Source organism: Bos taurus, chromosome 14, assembly GCF_002263795.3.
Source record: "Bos taurus isolate L1 Dominette 01449 registration number 42190680 breed Hereford chromosome 14, ARS-UCD2.0, whole genome shotgun sequence".
Taxonomy (NCBI): domain Eukaryota; kingdom Metazoa; phylum Chordata; class Mammalia; order Artiodactyla; family Bovidae; genus Bos; species Bos taurus.
Window position 1 is genome coordinate 37,564,528 of NC_037341.1, and position 19,892 is coordinate 37,584,419.

A 19,892-nucleotide genomic window follows, 5' to 3' on the forward strand; every position below is an offset into this window, starting at 1 on the left:
ATACCAACCTAAAGATGACAGAACAATCAAAACCAAGTATTTAGAGTGCCGACGTCTTGACACCTGTGCCAGGTTCCATACAAGATTTAAACACTGTATGGTTTTTATTAGCTAGATAGTATATATTGTGCTAAGTCGCTTCAGTTGTGTCTGACTCTGTATGACCCCATGGACTGTCACCCACCAGGCTTCCCTGTTCATGGGATTCTCCAGGCAAGAATACTGGAGTGGGTTGCCATCTCCTCCTCTGGGGAAATATTCCCGACCCAGGGATCAAACCCATGTCTCCTGTGTCTCCTGCACTGCAGGCTGATTCTTTACCAGCTGGGCCATGGGGGAAGCCCACTGTATATATTAATAAGCATCAAATAGTCCTCTAAAGTCTAAAAGGGACCTGCTCATGAAGATCATTTTCTTTCCACGTGTGTAGGATAAGTAAACATTTCATTCCAGGTACAACCCTCAGAGTTCTTACTGAAAATGGTTCTAGCTTGCTTTAGATTTGTGCTTAACTATGAGGAAAAGTAAGACTTTTACAGCTCATTGGTTCAGTGTTTATTGATTCAGACTTCTAAAGATTATTTAGAATTTAAATGAGAAGAATTCACACTAATCAGAGATGCAACATATGGGAGAAAGGAGGAACAGAAAAATTGGGAGGAAAAAAATCCTGAAAATGTCATGAGAAAATCTAGTTTTGCACAGACTACCTTAAATTCCTAAAGGTCCTTATACCTATTTAGTGCAGAAACCGTACACATCTCAATTTGCCTAAAATTTTCATTTTTTTTCCTACAAAGATATCCCTCCTTAATTCCTATGACTTGAAAAGTTTAAACTTTCACATCTCTGGCTAATTCAGAGTCCTCATAGAGACAAAAATTATAAAGCGTGATTCAATGTAACCCATAATGTTGAAAGAATAAATTATCTTTGAAGAGTTTATGATATAAATAATCATTTTGTTTATAATTATATAAAAAATTATATAAAAAAACAATTTATATTTTGATTCACTTAAGAAATGATCATAGTTTAATTAAGAATATTTTTCTTTTCATATCATCCTGTTTTATGAGCATTAAGAAAAACCGCTGACACACTAGAAGCAGTAACTAGTTTCTTCTCAACGGAAAAACCAGACTGCTCCACAGTGACCCTTGCACCTCAGTAAGCACCTCCACACCTGCCTGCTTTCTAGCAGGAGCTGTGATTTCTCAGCTGGTAGGTCAGATTCAGCTGAAGAGAAGGCCCTTTCAAGCAGGGACTTGCTAAGGCTATGCAGGAAGCTTGGACTGGACCCCTGGACACCTCAGCTCTTGAAGACCAGGTGGATTTTCTATTACAAGTTAAGAGAGGCGATCAAACAAAACAAATCCACAATGAGTTAAGAGTGGGGGCCAGAGAAAGAAAAGATGTAGCTGTTATCACCGTGTGCTGTGCACATGCTTAGCTGTTTGCAACTCTTCTGCAACCCCATGGACTGAACACTGGAGTGGGCTGCCATTTCTTCCTCCAGGGGATCTTCCTGACCCAGGGATTGAACCCATGTCTCTTTTGTTACCTGAACTGGCAGGCATATTCTTTACCACTAGAGACAGCTGCGAAGCCCGAGGTGGTATCACGGAACACGATTAACACAAAACGAGCCTCTAGCACTCTCTGGGTTTGGATCCTCAGCTGAGCGCGAGTGCTCTGCTCGGGATTCCTCACTCACTCTGCGTTCTCTGTACTCCCTACTGCACACGGGGAACATGCCTACTGATGTCCTTCTACAGGTAAACCCTGGACGATAAGGCTGGGGCCTGAAATTATACACTGCAGAGTTTCCACATTTTTAATTATTAAGACATGTATCTTCATATAGGTCATGTGCTCCTTTTCCTTATTTTGTATACTTATTTTTTGTAACGCAGGTCACATTTTAAACTCAAAATGGATTAAAGATCTAAACGTAAGACCAGAAACTATAAAACTCCTAGAGGAGAACATAGGCAAAACACTCTCCGACACACATCACAGCAGGATCCTCTATGACCCACATCCCAGAATATTGGAAATAAAAGCAAAAATAAACAAATGGGACCTAATTAAACTTAAAAGCTTCTGCACAACAAAGGAAACTATAAGCAAGGTGAAAAGACAGCCTTCAGAATGGGAGAAAATAATAGCAAATGAAGCAACTGACAAACAACGAATCTCAAAAATATACAAGCAACTCCTACAGCTCAACTCCAGAAAAATAAATGACCCAATCAAAAAATGGGCCAAAGAACTAAACAGACATTTCTCCAAAGAAGACATACAGATGGCTAACAAACACATGAAAAGATGCTCATCATCACTCATTATCAGAGAAATGCAAATCAAAACCACTATGAGGTACCATTTCACGCCAGTCAGAATGGCTGTGATCCAAAAGTCTACAAGCAATAAATGCTGGAGAGGGTGTGGAGAAAAGGGAACCCTCTTACACTGTTGGTGGGAATGCAAACTAGTACAGCCACTATGGAGAACAGTGTGGAGATTCCTTAAAAAACTGGAAATAGAATTGCCTTATGATCCAGCAATCCCACTGCTGGGCATACACACTGAGGAAACCAGAATTGAAAGAGACACGTGTACCCCAATGTTCATCGCAGCACTGTTTATAATAGCCAGGACATGGAAGCAACCTAGATGTCCATCAGCAGATGAATGGATAAGAAAGCTGTGGTACATATACACAATGGAGTATTACTCAGCCATTAAAAAGAATACATTTGAATCAGTTCTAATGAGGTGGATGAAACTGGAGCCTATTATACAGAGTGAAGTAAGCCAGAAAGAAAAACACCAATACAGTATACTAACTCATATATATGGAATTTAGAAAGATGGTAACAATAACCCTGTGTACGAGACAGCAAAAGAGACACTGATGTATAGAACAGTCTTTTGGACTCTGTGGGAGAGGGAGAGGGTGGGATGATTTGGGAGAATGGCATTGAAATATGTATAATATCATGTATGAAACGAGTCGCCAGTCCAGGTTCGATGCACGATACTGGATGCTTGGGGCTGGTGCACTGGGATGACCCAGAGGGATGGTATGGGGAGGGAGGAGGGAGGAGGGTTCAGGATGGGGAACACATGTATACCTGTGGCAGATTCATTTTGATATATGGCAAAACCAATACAATATTGTAAAGTTTAAAAAAAAAAACAAAAAAACTTCCAAATATAACCATAAATTTAATCAGGAAAAATACCTGAAACATGTATGTTAATTAGTTATTAGTGTGAGAAGGCAATGGCAACCCACTCTAGTACTCTTGCCTGGAAAATCCCATGGACGGAGGAGCCTGGTAGGCTGCAGTCCATGGGGTTGCTAAGAGTCGGACATGACTGAGTGACTTCACTTTCACTTTTCACTTTAATGCACTGGAGCAGGAAATAGCAACACACTCCAATGTTCTTTCTTGGAGAATCCCAGGGATGGGGGAGCCTGGTGGGCTGCCGTCTCTGGGGTCACACACAGTCGGACACGACTGAAGCGACTTAGCAGCAGCAGTGTGAGTGCTCAGTCATGTCCAACTCTTTGCAATCCCACGGACTGTAGCCGACCAGGCTCCTCTGTCCATGGGATTTCCCAGGCAAGAATATTGGAGTGGCCTGCCATTTCCTTTTCCAGGGGATCTATCTGACAGGATTGAATCTGTCTCCCGCATTGGCAGGTGGATTCTTTACCACTGAGCCACCTGGGAAGCCTATAATTAGCCACCAGTACATTATTTAAAAGAACTTTTTCTTGAATCCTTGGTTTACTTCACTGGATTTATAAAGGTATAAGCAGAAGAGTGGCAAGAATACACAGAAGAACTGTACAAAAAAGATCTTCATGACCCAGATAATCATGATGGTGTGATCACTCACCTAGAGCCAGACATCCTGGAATGTGAAGTCAAGTGGGCCTTAGAAAGCATCACTATGAACAAAGCTAGTGGAGGTGATGCAACTCCAGTTGAGCTATTTCAAATCCTGAAAGATGATGCTGTGAAAGTGCTGCACTCAATATGCCAACAAATTTGGAAAACTTAGCAATGGCCACAGGACTGGAAAAGGTCCGTTTTCATTCCAATCCCAAAGAAAGGCAATGCCAAAGAACACTCAAACTACTGCATGATCGCACTCATCTCACACGCTAGTGAAGTAATGCTCAAAATTCTCCAAGCCAGGCTTCAGCAATACGTGAACTGTGAACTTCCTGATGTTCAAGCTGGTTTTAGAAAAGGCAGAGGAACCAGAGATCAAATTGCCAACATCCGCTGGGTCATTGAAAAAGCAAGAGAGTTCCAGAAAAACAACTATTACTGCTTTATTAACTATGCCAAAGCCTTTGACTGTGTGGATCACAATAAACTGTGGAGAATTCTGAAAGAGATGGGAATACCAGACCACCTGACCTGCCTCTTGAGAAACCTATATGCAGGTCAGGAAGCAACAGTTAGAACTGGACATGGAACAACAGACTGGTTCCAAATAGGAAAAGGAGTATGTCAAGGCCGTATATTGTCACCCTGCTTATTTAACTTCTATGCAGAGTACATCATGAGAAACGCTGGGCTGGAAGAAGCACAAGATGGAATCAAGATTGCCTGGAGAAATATCAATAACCTCAGATATGCGGATGATACCACCCTTATGGCAGAAAGTGAAAGGGAGCTAAACAGCCTCTTGATGAAAGTGAAAGAGGAGAGTGAAAAAGTTGGCTTAAAGCTCAACATTCAGAAAACGAAGATCATGGCATCTGGTTCCATCACTTCATAGGAAGTAGATGGGGAAACAGTGGAAACAGTGTCAGACTTTATTTTTTGGGGGCTCCATAATCACTGCAGATGGTGATTGCAGCCATGAAGTTAAAAGACAGTTACTCTTTGGAAGGAAAGTTATGACCAACCTAGATAGCATATTCAAAAGCAGAGACATTACTTTGCCAACAAAGGTCTATCTAGTCAAGGCTATGGTTTTTCCAGTGGTCATGTATGGATTTGAGAGTTGGACTGTGAAGAAAGCTGAGTGCTGAAGAATTGATGCTCTTGAACTGTGGTGTTGGAGAAGACTTGAGAGTCCCCTGGACTGCAAGGAGATCCAACCAGTCCATTCTAAAGGAGATCAGTCCTGGGTGTTCTTTGGAAGGACTGATGCTAAAGCTGAAACTCCAATACTTTGGCCACCTCATGTGAAGAGTTGACTCATTGGAAAAGACCCTGATGCTGAGAGGAACTGGGGGCAGGAGGAGAAGGGGACGACAGAGGATGAGATGGCTGGATGGCATCACTGATTCAACGGACATGAGTTTGAGTGAACTCCGGGAGTTGGTGATGGACATGGAGGCCTGGCGTGCTGCGATTCATGGGGTTGCAAAGAGTCGGACACGACTGAGTAACTGAACTGAACTGAAGCAGATTTATTTTTCTGTTTGAGTATTTCATACTAAATGTAGTTTTCCCAGCTGATAATTATAAATAAATCCATAGACAAAAGTCATGTTTCAAATAGAGAAAAAATGAAAGATGCCTTTTTCTAAGCATCTGGCAAAGAAAATCATGGGTATTAATTTCATTCTGTGGACTTAAAGACACCAGGCAGCATGTAAAGTTAATGAGCTAATGAGATCTATGACTAGGGTATAGCTAATCATCTAGATATTTTGATGACTAGTCTCTTAATAGAATAAAAATATGAGTGAAGTCAGTCAGAGGAGAAATATCATATGAAATATCATATATGTAGAATCTAAGAAGAAATGATACAACTGAATGTATCTACAAAACAGAAAGAGAGTTACAGACAGAAAAATGAACTTATGGTTGCCAGGGGGAAGGTGTCGTTAGGGACCTTGGGAAGGTCATGTACACACTGCTATATTTAAAATGGATAACCAACAAAGACCTATTGTCTAGCACATGGAACTCTGCTCAATGCTACATGCCATCCCTGGATGGGAGAGGGGTTTGGGGGAGAATGGATACATGTCTATGTATGGCTGAGTCACTTCACTGTTCACCTGAAACTACCACAACATTGTTAACTGGCTATACCCCAGTACAAAATGTTTTTGGTGTTAAAGAAAATAAAAATTAAAATAAAAAACAAAACAGATTTGCTAATGTGATTTCTGACAGTGGAATTATGCAAATAGAGATGTTAGCTATAACCATAACCAAATCTTGTTCACTATCTTATCTTAGTAAAAAATAATTCCTTGCTTCCCAAACATGGGTCACTATTTCCGACACTTCCTAATAAATTTCTCAACCTCCGCTCTATTCATTTTCCTAATGACTTTGTTACAAATGACAACACAAATCTTTGATTCTCAAGCTGTCGTTTCCTTGGAAGCTCTTAAATGCACAAGGCTTCAAAGTGCCATTCTTAAGAGAAATCATCTGTCTGTTTTGTTCCTCCTTGAATGTCCATAAATTGAAAGCTCCTCCCCAAAGTGTCTCCATCATCGTTTATGTTCTTCTTGTGCTCGCTGCTAACTCTGCTCAGATCCTCAGAGCCTGAACTCCCTTCTACACAACCACTTGTATACATGATGAGTTCTGCTCTATAAATTTCAAGGACCCCGTCCTTTATGCCTGAACTGACTTATTCACGTCCTGATGTTCCCGTCCCAACTTCTGCTGCTTGCAGTCCACGCTGTGCATGGCAGCTAAAATCACTCTCCTCACATGTTGTCTTGCTCATGTTACTAACTTCCTCAGAACTCTGAAACACTTTCCACTTGTGTGTTGCATAACACCTGATTAGTGCTTTCAGGCTCCTTTAACAGGCAGCACTCCCCCTTATCTAATTGCTTTCCTTTCTCTCCCACCATGACTCAGCTGTGCTCTACACCACTGCAAAGCAAAACACTTAGATCAAATATGTCACGGGGTAGTGCGAGATACAGAAGGGGCTTGAGTGCATTTTTTTGTACAAACATTTGTAAGATTTCTCAAAAGGAAATGAAGCTCTGGAGTCTGAATCTGATAGCAGGGACCTATCCAGCAGTTCCAGCCTCCTACTTTCCTAGTGTTTTTATTTTTTTCTACAAATCGGCAGCGTTAATTTTTGAGGAATTTCAGGGCAACTCCATGACTGCCCTCCCCAAATTTACTAACTTTCTGGATCATTGCTTCTCGTGGTAGGATGAGGGTGAAAGTGATGAGTCTGCCCATGAAAGAGCCTTGTTTCAGGTTTTATTGACAATGGAACTCATTAGGGGACATGAACACAGATCATTAGATGATTAATAAAGCCATGAAAGATCACTCCAGCAAGCCACAGGGCAGAACTGCACACAGATAATGAACACTGGTGATTCTCACTGCCTTTAAGCAGTTCTTCTTTCTCTTCAGGCTGTGAATCATCAGATACGCTTTTCTTTCTCCAACTGGCAAAAATCTCTGTTTGCCTCTGAGACAAATCATGCCTTTGTGTCCGTTTAAAATGTTGCTCAGGGCTTCTCTGTGGTTCAGCGGTGAAGAATCTGCCTGCAGTGGAGGAGATGTGGGTTTGATCCCTGGGTCTGGAAGATCCCTGGAGAAAGGAATGGCAACCCACTCCAGTATTCTTGCCTGGAGAATCCCATGGACAGAGGAGACTGGTGGGCTACAGTCCATGGGGTCGCAGAAGAGTCGGATGTGACAGTGACTAAAGAGCAACAATGATATGTAGCTCAAGGCTCAAATCCCTTACAAATCACGCCAGACCAGTTCCATCTGGCACGAGGCATACCAGTTACACCAAGAATCCCTACCTCTTTATTCAAGCTGCCTAATTTCTCCCCCTTTTCTCCTTACTGGGCCTTCCTTTAGGGCCAGCATTCCTATACATATATGTTTACATAGACACTCTATGGGCTATATCTAAGACTTGTTTTCTTTATTTTGTTGGCTGATGCCTATACTTCCCTGGAAATACCTTTAAAGTCTTATTACTGGGCACTGAATACAGCAGCGGCCCTGTACGATTACAAATATAGCAACTTTAATTTAAAGAAAACTTCTAAACAATAAAGTTTAGTGACTGAACTTCCATGCCACAAAGTGAATGCATTACTGAAGATTCCAAAGCAAAAGAAAGGGAAAACCTTTAAACAAGCTCTTCTTCCCCTTGTTTTCATTTATAGAGCTAAACATTACTGACTGCTCACTTTAAAACCGCATTTTAATAATTCCAACAATGAGTTGAAGGTTATTCTAATTTAGTGAGGAGTAAGAAGAATGGCTTCCCTGGTGGCTCTGGTAGTAAAGAATCTACCTGCAATGAGGGCGCCCCGGGTTTGACCCTTGGGTCGGGGAGCTTCCCTGGAGAAGGGAATGGCTACCCACTCCAGTATTCTTGCCTGGAGAATCCCATGAACAGAGGAGACTGGTGGGCTACAGTCCATGGGGTCACAAAGAGTAGGACAGGACTGAGCGAATGTTTCAGTTTCAAGAATAGCATAATTTTAAAAAGTGCTTTCACTGTCAAATGTATACAGTAACATTAAACAAAAATACAACAAAATACTACTAAGATATGAGGCCAAGTAAAAAGTCTTTGCAACTGCTTTATGAACAGTCAATTTATTTCCTTTGATACCTGTAAGACTAACCATTTGGAGATTTTAATCTACTTCAAAACCTGTATGGAATGGAGGCAGAGTGCTAACAGCTGACTGAACGAATTACTCTGTGCTCTTATTTAACTACTTCCTATGAGTACAGGTTACCTCCCATCAACTCTACGCTTGTGCGTGTGGCAGGGGGAGGGAAGGGTTAGACTCACATTTCCTCTTCCCCTTCAGGGCTAAATGTGTGAGCACCTAACATACCTCTGTCATGACTGAGGCTCACTGGTATGTTAAGGGTGCTTCAAAACAGCTTCGATCTTGGTTAGACACTCCTCACTACAATTTTCTTTCTAACAATTTACACAGTTATGCATTTCCCCTTGCAATCCATCATCTTCTGATTGCGGATAAGTCTGGAGTTGGAAAAGTAAAATGTTACTGATGTTTCACTAGGTTTTTTTTTTACTCACGGACAGAGTTCTGTAAGAAGCACTGTTGGCAGAGTGGTGGGAAATCAAGGTTCAAAAACAGGCAAAGGAAACTTCCCTGGTGGTCCAGTGGTTAAGAATTTCCCTGAAAATGCAGGAGACATGGGTTCAATCCCTGGCCCGGGAAGACCCCACATGCTGAGGGGCCACTAAGCCCATGTGCCACAACAACTGAAGCCCCGGAACTCTAGAACCATGGAGCCGCAACAAGAGAAGGCACCGCAATGAGAAGCTTCTGCTTTCCATAACTAGAGAAAGCCCACACACAGCACCAAAGACCCAGAGCAGCGCCCCCCACCCCCCACCAAAAAAAAGCTGCCCTATATTTAAAACAAAACAAAAAAAAATAGGCAAAGTAGGTGAATTCACTCAATGGTGGAGACCCAGACTGCGGCGTTCTGTGACGGTCTCGTCTCGTTTCCCACTTCCTCACTCCCATTGTATTGGTAAGAACGAGAGACCTGGAAAGATTGCTTGTTCACTATGTTTGAAATAAATCACCCGTATTCTGGGAATGAATGAACCTTTCTGCTAATGTGATTCAGGGGCATCAGAGCATCAGACACACGTCTTAGGTCTGCATCTGCCTTTCAGCCCCCACTTCCAGTTCATCCACTTCTGCTCATTTTATCCCTTGCTTTACTACTACCCCCACCCTTGACTGAGTTTTTGTCATCTCCACAGACCACGCCTCCAGTCTTCACCCTACTTAAATCCATCTCAAAGGCAGATGGCTCCCTGCTCGAATTCCTTCAAAGACTCCCCAAGGCCAACAGTTGAAAACTCAGCTCCCAAACCTTTATGACCTTGTTCCTGTGACATCTCAATGTAGCACACGTGAGCAGGCTTGAGGATAACCCGGGAAGTCTGTGAAAGGCAGATCTCTGGGCTTCACCCAAAGGTGTGATAATTCAGTACCAGGTGCAGGACCCGGGGTTTTTTAGCAGCCCTTGGGGTCTGCCCTGTGATGGATGGAGCACACCTGGGGGAGCACTGCCCTTCCATCCCACTGCCTGGAGGAACCTACCCTGGGCACGTTCCCTACACTCTGTCTTCCCCAAGATGCTCCAGGCAAAAGGAGCTTGCCAGCACCTGCTTCCTGCCTCATCTCCACAGCTCACGCTCAGCCCCACTCCCTGAAGGCCCCACGTGCATTTGGTGTTCTTCCTCTTCTTTCATGTCTCCAGGTTTTTCTCAGAATTTATGATGGTATACTGACATAATCTGTTTATTCTTGTCTCTGACACAAGATTTGTGGCTGCTGAATGAATAATATCTGTTAAATGAAACAGCGGCAAATGCAGTACATGTCTGTGTGTTGAGTCGCTAAGTAGTATCTGACTCTGTGACCCTCTGGTCTGTAGCCCGCCAGGTTCCTCTGTCCATCTCCAGGCAAGAATACTGGAGTGGGTTGCCATTTTCTTCTCCAGAGGTTCTTTCTGACCCAGTGATTGAACCTGCATCTCCTGCACTGGCAGGCAAGGTTCTTTATCACTGAGCCATCAGGGAAGACCAAAATGCAGTTCAGTTCAGTCGCTCAGTTGTGTCTGACTCTTTGCGACCCCATGGACTGCAGCACGCCAGGCCTCCCTGTCCATCACCAACTCCCGGAGCTTACTCAAACTCATGTCCATTGAGTCGGTGATGCCATCCAACAATCTCATCCTCTGTCATCCCCTTCTCCTCCCACCTTCAATCCTTCCCAGCATCAGGGTCTTTCAAATGAGTCAGTTCTTCACATCAGTGGCCAAAGTACTGGAGTTTCAGTTTCAGCTTCAGCATCAGTCCCTTCCAATGAATATTCAGGACTGATCTCTTTTAGAATGGACTGGTTGGATCTCCTTGCAGTCCAAGGGACTCTCAAGTCTTCTCCAACACCACAGTTCAAAAGCATCAATGCTTCGGCGCTCAGCTTTCTTTATAGTCCAACTCTCACATCCATACATGACTACTGGAAAAACCAAAGCTTTGAGTAGATGGATCTTTGTTGGCAAAGTAATGTCTCTTCTTTTTAATATGCTGTCTAGGTTGGTCATAGCTTTTCTTCCAAGGAGCAAGAGTCTTTTAATTTCATGGCTGCAGTCACCATCTGCAGTGATTTATATGACTTCACAGTTCTGCTTCCAGACAGATCTTCCTTTAAGAGCCTATAGAGAGAATGTGGGGTAAAGAAAAAATCCCAACCCAATTCGCAAAGTCCAGTGGAGGCTAAAGCCCTGGGTTCTGATGGTGACGCTGCCTGGGATCCTCCCTTGCTAGGCTGTCTACTGGCCTTGTGACCTTCTTATGCCTTGGTTTCCCACATGCTCAGTGTTGCTATGGGGATGAGAGGAGACGACTGATGACAAGGTCGCGGCACGGGTCCAGGCTCCAGGTAACTGGCCAAAAGGTAGCACCCCAACTGCTATCCTCACACCAAAAGGGGAAGGGCGTTTGCACTGATGTGTGATATATATGGGGGACCGTTAAGGAGTATCTACACTACTTCCATATCTGGAAACACTGCCAAAAAATTCACTAACTGCTCAACAGCTACCTTTGGTGTCTCTGAATCCATATGCTGCTCATGAGATTTCTGCTACTGTCAAAAATCATACCTTATAGACTCTAGGAAGAATTTTTAATTTAAATTAAAATGTAATTTAAATTAAATCCAGGCAAGAATACTAGAGTAGGTTGCCATTTTTTTTCTCTAGGGGATCTTCCCAACCCAGGGATCAAACTCGCATCTCCTGTATTGGCATGTGGGTTCTTTACCACTAGCACCACCTGGGAAGCCCCACTAAATATTTAAACATCCTGATATTTTTAAAAGAATGCGTATTCATCTTCCCTTCAGCACAATACAATTCTTATATACTCTAGCATATATACTGCTGGCATTCCTACTGTCACATAAGATTACATGTTTGGAGACATTTGATCAACTTTTTCTAACTTAGTCCAGGCCTGCTACGGATCTTGAGGGTGATCACAGAAGACAAACAGGGGCTAGGCAAAGGAAAGGGGCCTGGGAGGGAAGGCATCCCAGGCGGACAAGAGTCGCCTGTGCAAATAGCACAGGAAATTGTCTACCATAAGTGGCCCAGGCTGGGTTAAGTGCTTCTGGTGGGGCCCTCCAAGTTGCAGCCCTGCCTTGCTCCCAGCTCTTGTCCTGGTGCAAGGAGCCTGCCAGTTTCCCCAATCTTCACGACACGTGTTATTTGTTACTCATCTCTCTATTCCTAGGGCCTAGTGCCATGCCTGGACAGAGCTGGCACCAAGTAAATGTTTGCCAAATGATGTTTCTGTAGCATAATAATTTCTGAGAATGATATTTTGTTCTCACGTGTTGCCAAGACAGAAACAGGCCAACAGATCTTGCTCACTGGGTAGGTCCCTTGAGCACAAATCATAGAAAGCATAATTTCACAAATTCAGGAACAGACATTCTGATACCTGCATTGCATTAAGGCAAAAGGCTCCCAAGCATTTAATGTGTGAATTGCTTTACCGCTACTTCTTAAAAAAAGAGCTGTGTCTAGTATCATGTACAAGGAATTCTTCCTTCGTGGCAGGCCTCATCAATGTCTTTGCTCTTCAGGGCTAGTGTCTTGAGTTCTCCACATACAGTACAAACCCTTTCTGAGTTCCAGGTCCATGTCCCCTTTTGTCTTCGGCGCTGGCAACTCAAAACTCAAGAAGTTAAAAACATCCCAATTCTTCCTCCTCTCTAAATCTGTACTTTCCTCCCTGGTCCCTATCTCCATAAACTGGACCGGCATCCATCCGGTTGGCCACACCAGAAACTTGAGTCATTGACTCGTCTTTTTCTGTTCTCTGCACCGTCAACCAAACATCAGGTGCTCCTGAGTCAGCCTGGGAGGCTTCTGCCCGTACATTCACCTCTTCCCATCTTCACTGCCATGGCTCAGCTCAGCCCATGGGTGCTCACCAGGATTACTAGTTAGCCGATTACTACTTAATCTGTCTCTAGTCTTATTTCCTGCCCCTTCCACCCTTCAATCTCTATACCACCTCCAAGCAGAGTGATCTTTCTAGAATTTGATCATGTAATTCTTTTGCCTGAAACTAACAATAGCTCTCTCCTGTCTTCAGGATAAGGTCCAAATTTCTCCTTAAAAGTCAGGGAGCCCTTGGTTACTTCTCCACCTCATCTCTCAACACCCTCTACCTAGTACCCTCTTTTCCAACCTTACCAAACATTTTACAGCACCCCCAATACACTGTGCCCACCGTCCTTTTGCACTATCCACCATGTTCTTCTGTAAAATGTCTACACAGCCTTTAGTTCCCAGCTGGATACCACCTGCAGAATCTCGCCTCCAGCCCCAATCTATGATTAAGCTCCTCCTCAATGGACATGGGTTTGGGTGGACTCCGGGAGTTGGTGATGGACAGCGAGGCCTGGCATGCTGTGGTTCATGGGGTCACAAAGAGTCGGACACGACTGAGCGACTGAACTGAACTGAACTGAACTACTACCTGGACTTTCCTGGTGGTTCAGATGGTAAAGAATCTGCCTGCAATGCGGGAGACCTGGGTCCGATCCCTGGGTTGGGAAGATCCCCCGGAGGAGGGAATGGCAACCCATACCAGTATTCTTGCCTGGAGAACCCCATGGACAGAGAAGCCTGGCAGGCTACAGTCCATGAGGTCGCAGAAGAGTTGAACACAACTGAGTGACTCTCTCCCTCTCTCTCTGTCTCATACACACACACACACACTAACTAAACTCATAGCAAGGTGCGAATCATCCAACAGATAACTGCTTTTTAAAATCTGTACCAACCAGACACTATGACTGAATTAGGCCCTAATCATAATTTTATATTTACACAGTAAGAAATCAGTGAATATTACAAAGAACAATCAGAATTAGTATTTCACTGAGATAAGAAACTTATAAAATGGGCTGGTAACCAAGTATCTGGGCTTCCCAAGTGGCTCAGTGGTAAAGAATCTCCCTGCAATGTAGGAGACACAGGAGACATGGATTCAATCCCTGGGTTGGGAAAATCCACTGGAGGATGAAATGGCAACCCACTCCAGTATTCTTGGTGGGAAAGTCACATGGACAGAGGAGTCCAGTCCATGGGGTCTCAAAGAATTGGATGCAACTGAACATGCGCGCACACAGAGAACCAAGTATCTTTTCTGGGACTCTAGGCCAGACTGTTAACTAACGTGTTAACTGACAATGGATTGGGGTTAGAGGTACCACTCTTTCAGGGTATTTGTATCTTTTACAAGGTAACTTGTCAGTCCATAGCTCAAATGACTCCGAAATCACTGGGATGAGCTGCAGGAGGTGGAAACTAGTGACCAGGGCTAGTGGAGGGTGGATGGAGCTCCATCGTCTGACATTCTGCCATCCTCACTCTTGAATCCTAAAACCAAGCTCCCATAGGATTTTTCATCATGTTTTGACTAGGAGGCTCCACCCCCATGAATCTCAAACCTTTCCCCTAACAGACGGAAGTAAACAGATGAAATCTTGAAATATTAATTCCAAAAAGTTTCCTCACCAATAATAAAAAAATGAAGCTGACAGAGATATCTAGACCAAGCAACTGAGATCAAAATTTGATTGACCTGATATCGTAGAGAGGCTTCCCAGTGGCACTAGCGCTAAAGAATCCATCTGCCAAGGCAGGAGTTGTAAGAGATGTGGGTTTGATCCCTGGGTTGGGAAGATCCTCTAGAGCAGAAGTGACAACCTGCTTCAGTATTCTTACTTGGAAAATTCCATGGGCAGAGAAGTCTGGTGGCCCCATACAGTCCATGGAGCCAAAAAGAGTTGGACACAAATGAACAAAATTGACAAAAATTTTACCTCATTTCCAGTTTTTAAAAAACAACAAAAAAATATAACAAATGATGTGTTATCTCTAGCATAATTGTTTTTAAAACACTAGAAAGTGGATTAATTGTATTTTACTTGGCTTGAATAAGTTTCTTTGGGTGCATAGGGAAATTCTAAGAAGATTTGACTTCAAAGAGCTGTACTACTTTCCAGGCAATCTTGATTCCTCACACCTTAATTAAATTTCTGATAAAGCAGCTTATTCTGAGTTGAGCATATTATACAAATAAATATGAAACACCAACCAAAACAGAAGGGCAAAATTATTAAAAGCTGATTTGGTTGTAGTCTCAAGAGGCCATTGGACTAAAGCTGAGTGACTTACATAAATACCTTTGGCATTTGTTGGATCCTGTTCCTAAACACAATGTTCATATTTCATCTATAATAAGAAAAGCATCTCAAAGATTTGCAAGGCACTGGTCTTGCAAGCGTCCAGTTTGGTGTCTTGAGTAAAGTGAGATTGGCAGAGTCAGCTTAATCCATAATGGAAAGTTGTGAGCAGGGTGCTGGGGCCGCCTGGCAGCTGCGGCTCCCAGGCGTCTGCCGCTAGGTGAGCATGTGCACACAACTCTGCCACTGGCCCCCTAAAAAGAGCTTCTCCAGGGCAAAGCGCAGGTTCACACAGAGCCCATGGGCTGGAACTTGAATGCAATCACACCTCCAGCCTTACGATAAACAGTGTACTAGGGTGGTTTCCATTACAACCAAGTTGTACTAAAAAGTATCTGCTGCTTTCATTTTTCATATTGACTGAATCAGTCAAGTGTCGTATTTCACAGTTCACTGAGATGGAATCTGCTGAAATCTGGGCTGTCTGCAGCAAACTCAGATTTCAGCAGTTAAAACCAGGCCAACATGCGTCCCCAAAACCTAGCTTCTCATCACCCTGGATTGTTTTTTTCCCTCCGGTCCTCAGAGCCGGTTTTCACCAAATAGGTCTCTGCAGAACTGACTCACCTCAGGCCCGTCCACTCCATGCACAGCACCCTTCTCCTCACCCTCCCTGCTCAGTCACAGTGGGTAGCCATACCTGCACCATTCAGGGTTTCACAAGGAATGTTTTTAATGGCTCTAGAGTGTGGGTAACTGTGCGGTCATCCCAGCATGACAGCCCAAGACTGAGTTTCATTAAATCGGAATTACTTGGACATACCTGTTAATCATGAAAACTCAGGCTCACCTCAATGCCCCAGGGTTTCTGAATGGGCCTGGCACTGGTAGGGCTGGATGAAGAATTTTTTAAAGAAAGATTTTTAGAAACGAGATGACCTAAGAACACTTTACAAGGTGCGGGTAACAGTATGTTCCAATGTCACGTGTAATGACCTGTTAAGCCACCAAGTTAAGTAACGTCAGAGCTGAAGGAGAGGAGCGGGTGTGGGCCTGCTCTGGGTCCCTGAGTTTGGCCTCTAGATAAGCATTATAGCCAGGCTCAGCCCTCTGTCTGTGGGCACAACAGGGCTGACGCCGAGGTCATCTTCGTGGTTTCAGCTGTCTCTTGGCACGCTGCAGAATTCTCAGTGACTGCTTGGGCCCCTTAAGAAGTCCTGGGCCTTGTGATAGGAAGAAGAAGTGTGTCTTTCAACAGCCTGGAGACGAGCATGAGGAAATCAGAGCGGGCACCTCACTTGCTCCCACGGGAAATGGGCCATTTTTGGTAAAAAGGAGAAACAAGTATTTAAAACTTTTCAAATGGGCAATCCAGGGACTTCCCTGGTGGCCTCGTGGCTAAGACTTGGAGCTGCCAAGGCAGGGGACCGGGGTTCCCTCCCTGGCCAGGGAACTTGCTCCCACATGCCACAACTAAGTCCTAGTACAGCCAAGAAAAAAACTTAAAATAAAAATGAACACTTTTCTGTGCAATATGAAACCATAACACACATTAAGGGTAATGGTGATCTACATGAATATACCCAAACAGTATGAAGTCCTTGCCCTCTTGTCTTCCGGACAGGGCCCCGGTCTAGCCTGGCTTCAGAGAAACACATGTGCCATTTCTCTGTTCATCTTCTCTTCGGTCTCAAAAAGTCTAATCTCCTGTTGACGGTATGCTGACTCCAAATCAACTGAGGCTTCTGGGAAAGGGGTGGGGGTGTGGAGACAGACAGACACACACACACATGCAAACGTCTGCACACAGGTGGTCAAGCTTGGTAAACTTAATTCCTTCCCTTTTGCTTAGCCCTATTTCTGCTTCCCAAGCCTTCCTTCCCTTCCTCCTTCTTAGTCTGGCTTCTCAGTCTCCTATCAACCTTCCCTTTTGGGAATGGCACCCGAAAGGGCAACACACTTTCTAAAATGTTAACTAGATATAGTGATGTACAGGTTAAAGTCCCATGACACCCATTCTTTCATTTGACCCTTAAAATGACCCTCCCATACAGAAAAAGTCAAGCATCAATCCCCACTCGTGGTAATTTTTCTGCACCTCAGGGCCTGAGTGTTTTAATCAAGCCTCTGAAATTTGCTTGCAGGGGGCTGGTGAGAGCAGGTGGACGAAGCGTGACAGACAGCAAAAGCAGATATGGAAGAACACAAGAGACACAACTAAAGAAAATGCCAATTCTCTCCCCTGTTGTAAATTCCCATATTTTAGGTGACTTCCCCACAAATTACTTTTTTAACATACTTTTCATTAAAATGACTTATGAGGCATTATAAGAAATTCAGCTTCCTATGAAAAAAATCACTTTTTGCTAATAGTGGAAAATTAACCAGAGCCCCTGTAGAAGAAACAAAACAACTCATGGAAAAGGTAACCTAAAACTGTTTTTAAAGATATGATATGGCCACCAATATTACTGAAAATACATAAATACAGAAGATAAACTATAATAGTATCAATTTGCAAAAGAGAAAGAGAATCCTCTTATCCAACAGAATTTAAGAATCTCAAATTCCTTGCCCTTCACAATCACTTGGCAGAAATTGAGCTTTTCCCTATAATTGGTGGAGATAAGTTTAATCTGGATCCATAACACATACTGACTCATGGCTGACTTTGGGTTTTAATTACTAATAAGTGAAGTGTGAATCCAGTCGAGTAATCTTGTGAGAGACTGTTCCATTGATTTCGTATTCACTTATTCAAATGAATACGAAAAATGACTCCAAAATCACTGGACAAGAAAAACTTTCAAAAGGAAACAGCTGAATATTTAGCAAACTTAGATTTCTAAAAGACAATAATAAGCTCTTATGTTCTGCCCTATCACAAGTTTTGGCGATGTCAACTATGAAGGATGAGCCAACATTATTGCAGTTAGTAAAAGCTAACTTTCTGGAAATTTCTCATCTGTTTAGGTAAGTGCTCACAGGTATTCCTGACCAGCTCATACCAATGAAAAAAGGAGTTAACAGTTCAGGTTAACCAGGAGCTCGTATTCCCTGGCTATGCTTTAGTTTTGACACTTTAATGATGTTGACCTAATTAGGGGAAAGGGCAGCTGTAACACACACCTTTGCATTTTTTGCACTTCCTTTATTGCCAGATTATACGATGATGAATTGTGAGAAGCAGGTTTCCTGCCTGAGAACAGCGGTTTCAAAACGTCCGGCAAAACGGAATTAGAAGCACTGGCAACGTTCAAACCCAAAGCAGTGAGGATTTAATTCACTCATTCATCAAATATTTACTAGAGCTCTTATAAAAGTGCCCTGATCTAAACTGCTGCTGCTAAGTCACTTCAGTGATCTAAACTAGCTGCTGGGAATTACAGATCTGCGCCCAGCCTCCCTCAGGGCCTGGCTCTCCAGTCCAGTTGGGAGAAAAATACAACACAAATATACACAAATATACTGAAACACAATGACAATGCAGACTGATTGCAGGTGCGGAGCGGGGATAGAGTCTGGTCTGTGGGGGATGCAGTGGGGTGGGAGGGGGCGGGAACAGGGAGACCCTCTGTGAAGAGGAGGTTTTAGGTCTAAACCAGAGTGGGGAGCACGCCGAGCGGCTGGCCAGGGGAGCTGGGCAGGGGTGCCAGGCATGGGGAGGGATAAGCGAAGACTTTCCTGAAGGAAAACTGTTGTAGCTGAGTCATCCTGGGCAATGAGGAAAGAGAGAATGGCATGAAATTGTAAGGTATCTTTTTTCTAAAAGCGAAGTATGGGAAACAGATTTTTCCTATAGGATTAAAACAAAAATACTATGTCATTTTAATATGGAAGTTCAAAACTGGCAAGTAGGGACTCTAATCTCTGGTTCTGCAAATGGACACAGCAGGCTCAACAGACCCCTTGATCCTGAGGTCGTCCGTGTGCTATCTGGCTGCTTCCACACCCCCCCAGAGTGACTCCTGTGACAAGCACAGAAAGACTGGGCAGGGGACATGGTCAAGGTGCTGCCATTACCACCGGAAGTGGCAGTGATGGTTGGGGAGAGGTTGAGAGCAGATGGTCCCACCCCACTAACTGGATTGTCCCGTCAGTGACACTTCAGAGCGGTCCTGGGGGCCTCCCAGCCCACCACCCAGCTAGCTGCAGTGAGACTGGCCACAGAGTCAGTGGGTTAGGGACACTCCCATTCAGCTCCATCCTCCCTTAGTTTTCTTTCTTCTGATCTGCCACAATCAGATTACATAAACACCTATGGTTCTCAATTGCTTTAGGCCTTTTCATCGCGGCTCTTCCACCCTTATAGCAGATAGCTACTGTAAGGGGCTTCCCTGATGGCTCAGTGGTAAAGAATCCACCTGCCAATGCAGGAGACGTGGGTTTGATCCCAGGGTCGGTAAATCCCCCAGAGCATGAAATGGCAACTCACTCCAGTATTCCTGCCTGGGAAATCCCATGGACAGAGGAGCCTGACAGGCTACAGTCCATGGGGTCACAAAAGAGTCGACAAAACTTAGTGACTAAATGACAACAACAACTTCCTCTAAGTTCCAGATGCTACAAAGCTGGTGTTTTTTTTTTTTTGTCTATGCTGCTGCTGCTGCTTCTAAGT

At 43.8% G+C, this 19,892-nt stretch overlaps 1 protein-coding gene across 7 annotated transcripts in view; it reads right to left on the reverse strand.

Moving 5' to 3' along the window:
- Window positions 1-19,892, reverse strand: part of JPH1 (junctophilin 1) — a 92,585-nt gene that overhangs the window by 61,647 nt on the left and 11,046 nt on the right. The window contains exons 3-4 of one of the 7 annotated variants that reach the window (XR_811164.3): window positions 9,058-9,160; window positions 7,208-7,523 (exon numbers count right to left, since the gene is read on the reverse strand). The exons of 4 other annotated variants lie outside the window; for them this stretch is intronic. Coding sequence is in view for 1 of the 3 variants with exons in the window: in XM_010812068.4 (XP_010810370.1) it covers window positions 11,108-11,222 (115 nt within the window). In the remaining 2 variants the exon portion in view is untranslated. Of the gene's footprint in view, window positions 1-7,207; window positions 7,524-9,057; window positions 9,161-9,889; window positions 11,223-19,892 lie in introns of those variants that run through there. 2 more of the 7 variants (XR_009497079.1, XM_010812068.4) reach the window with 2 other exon arrangements.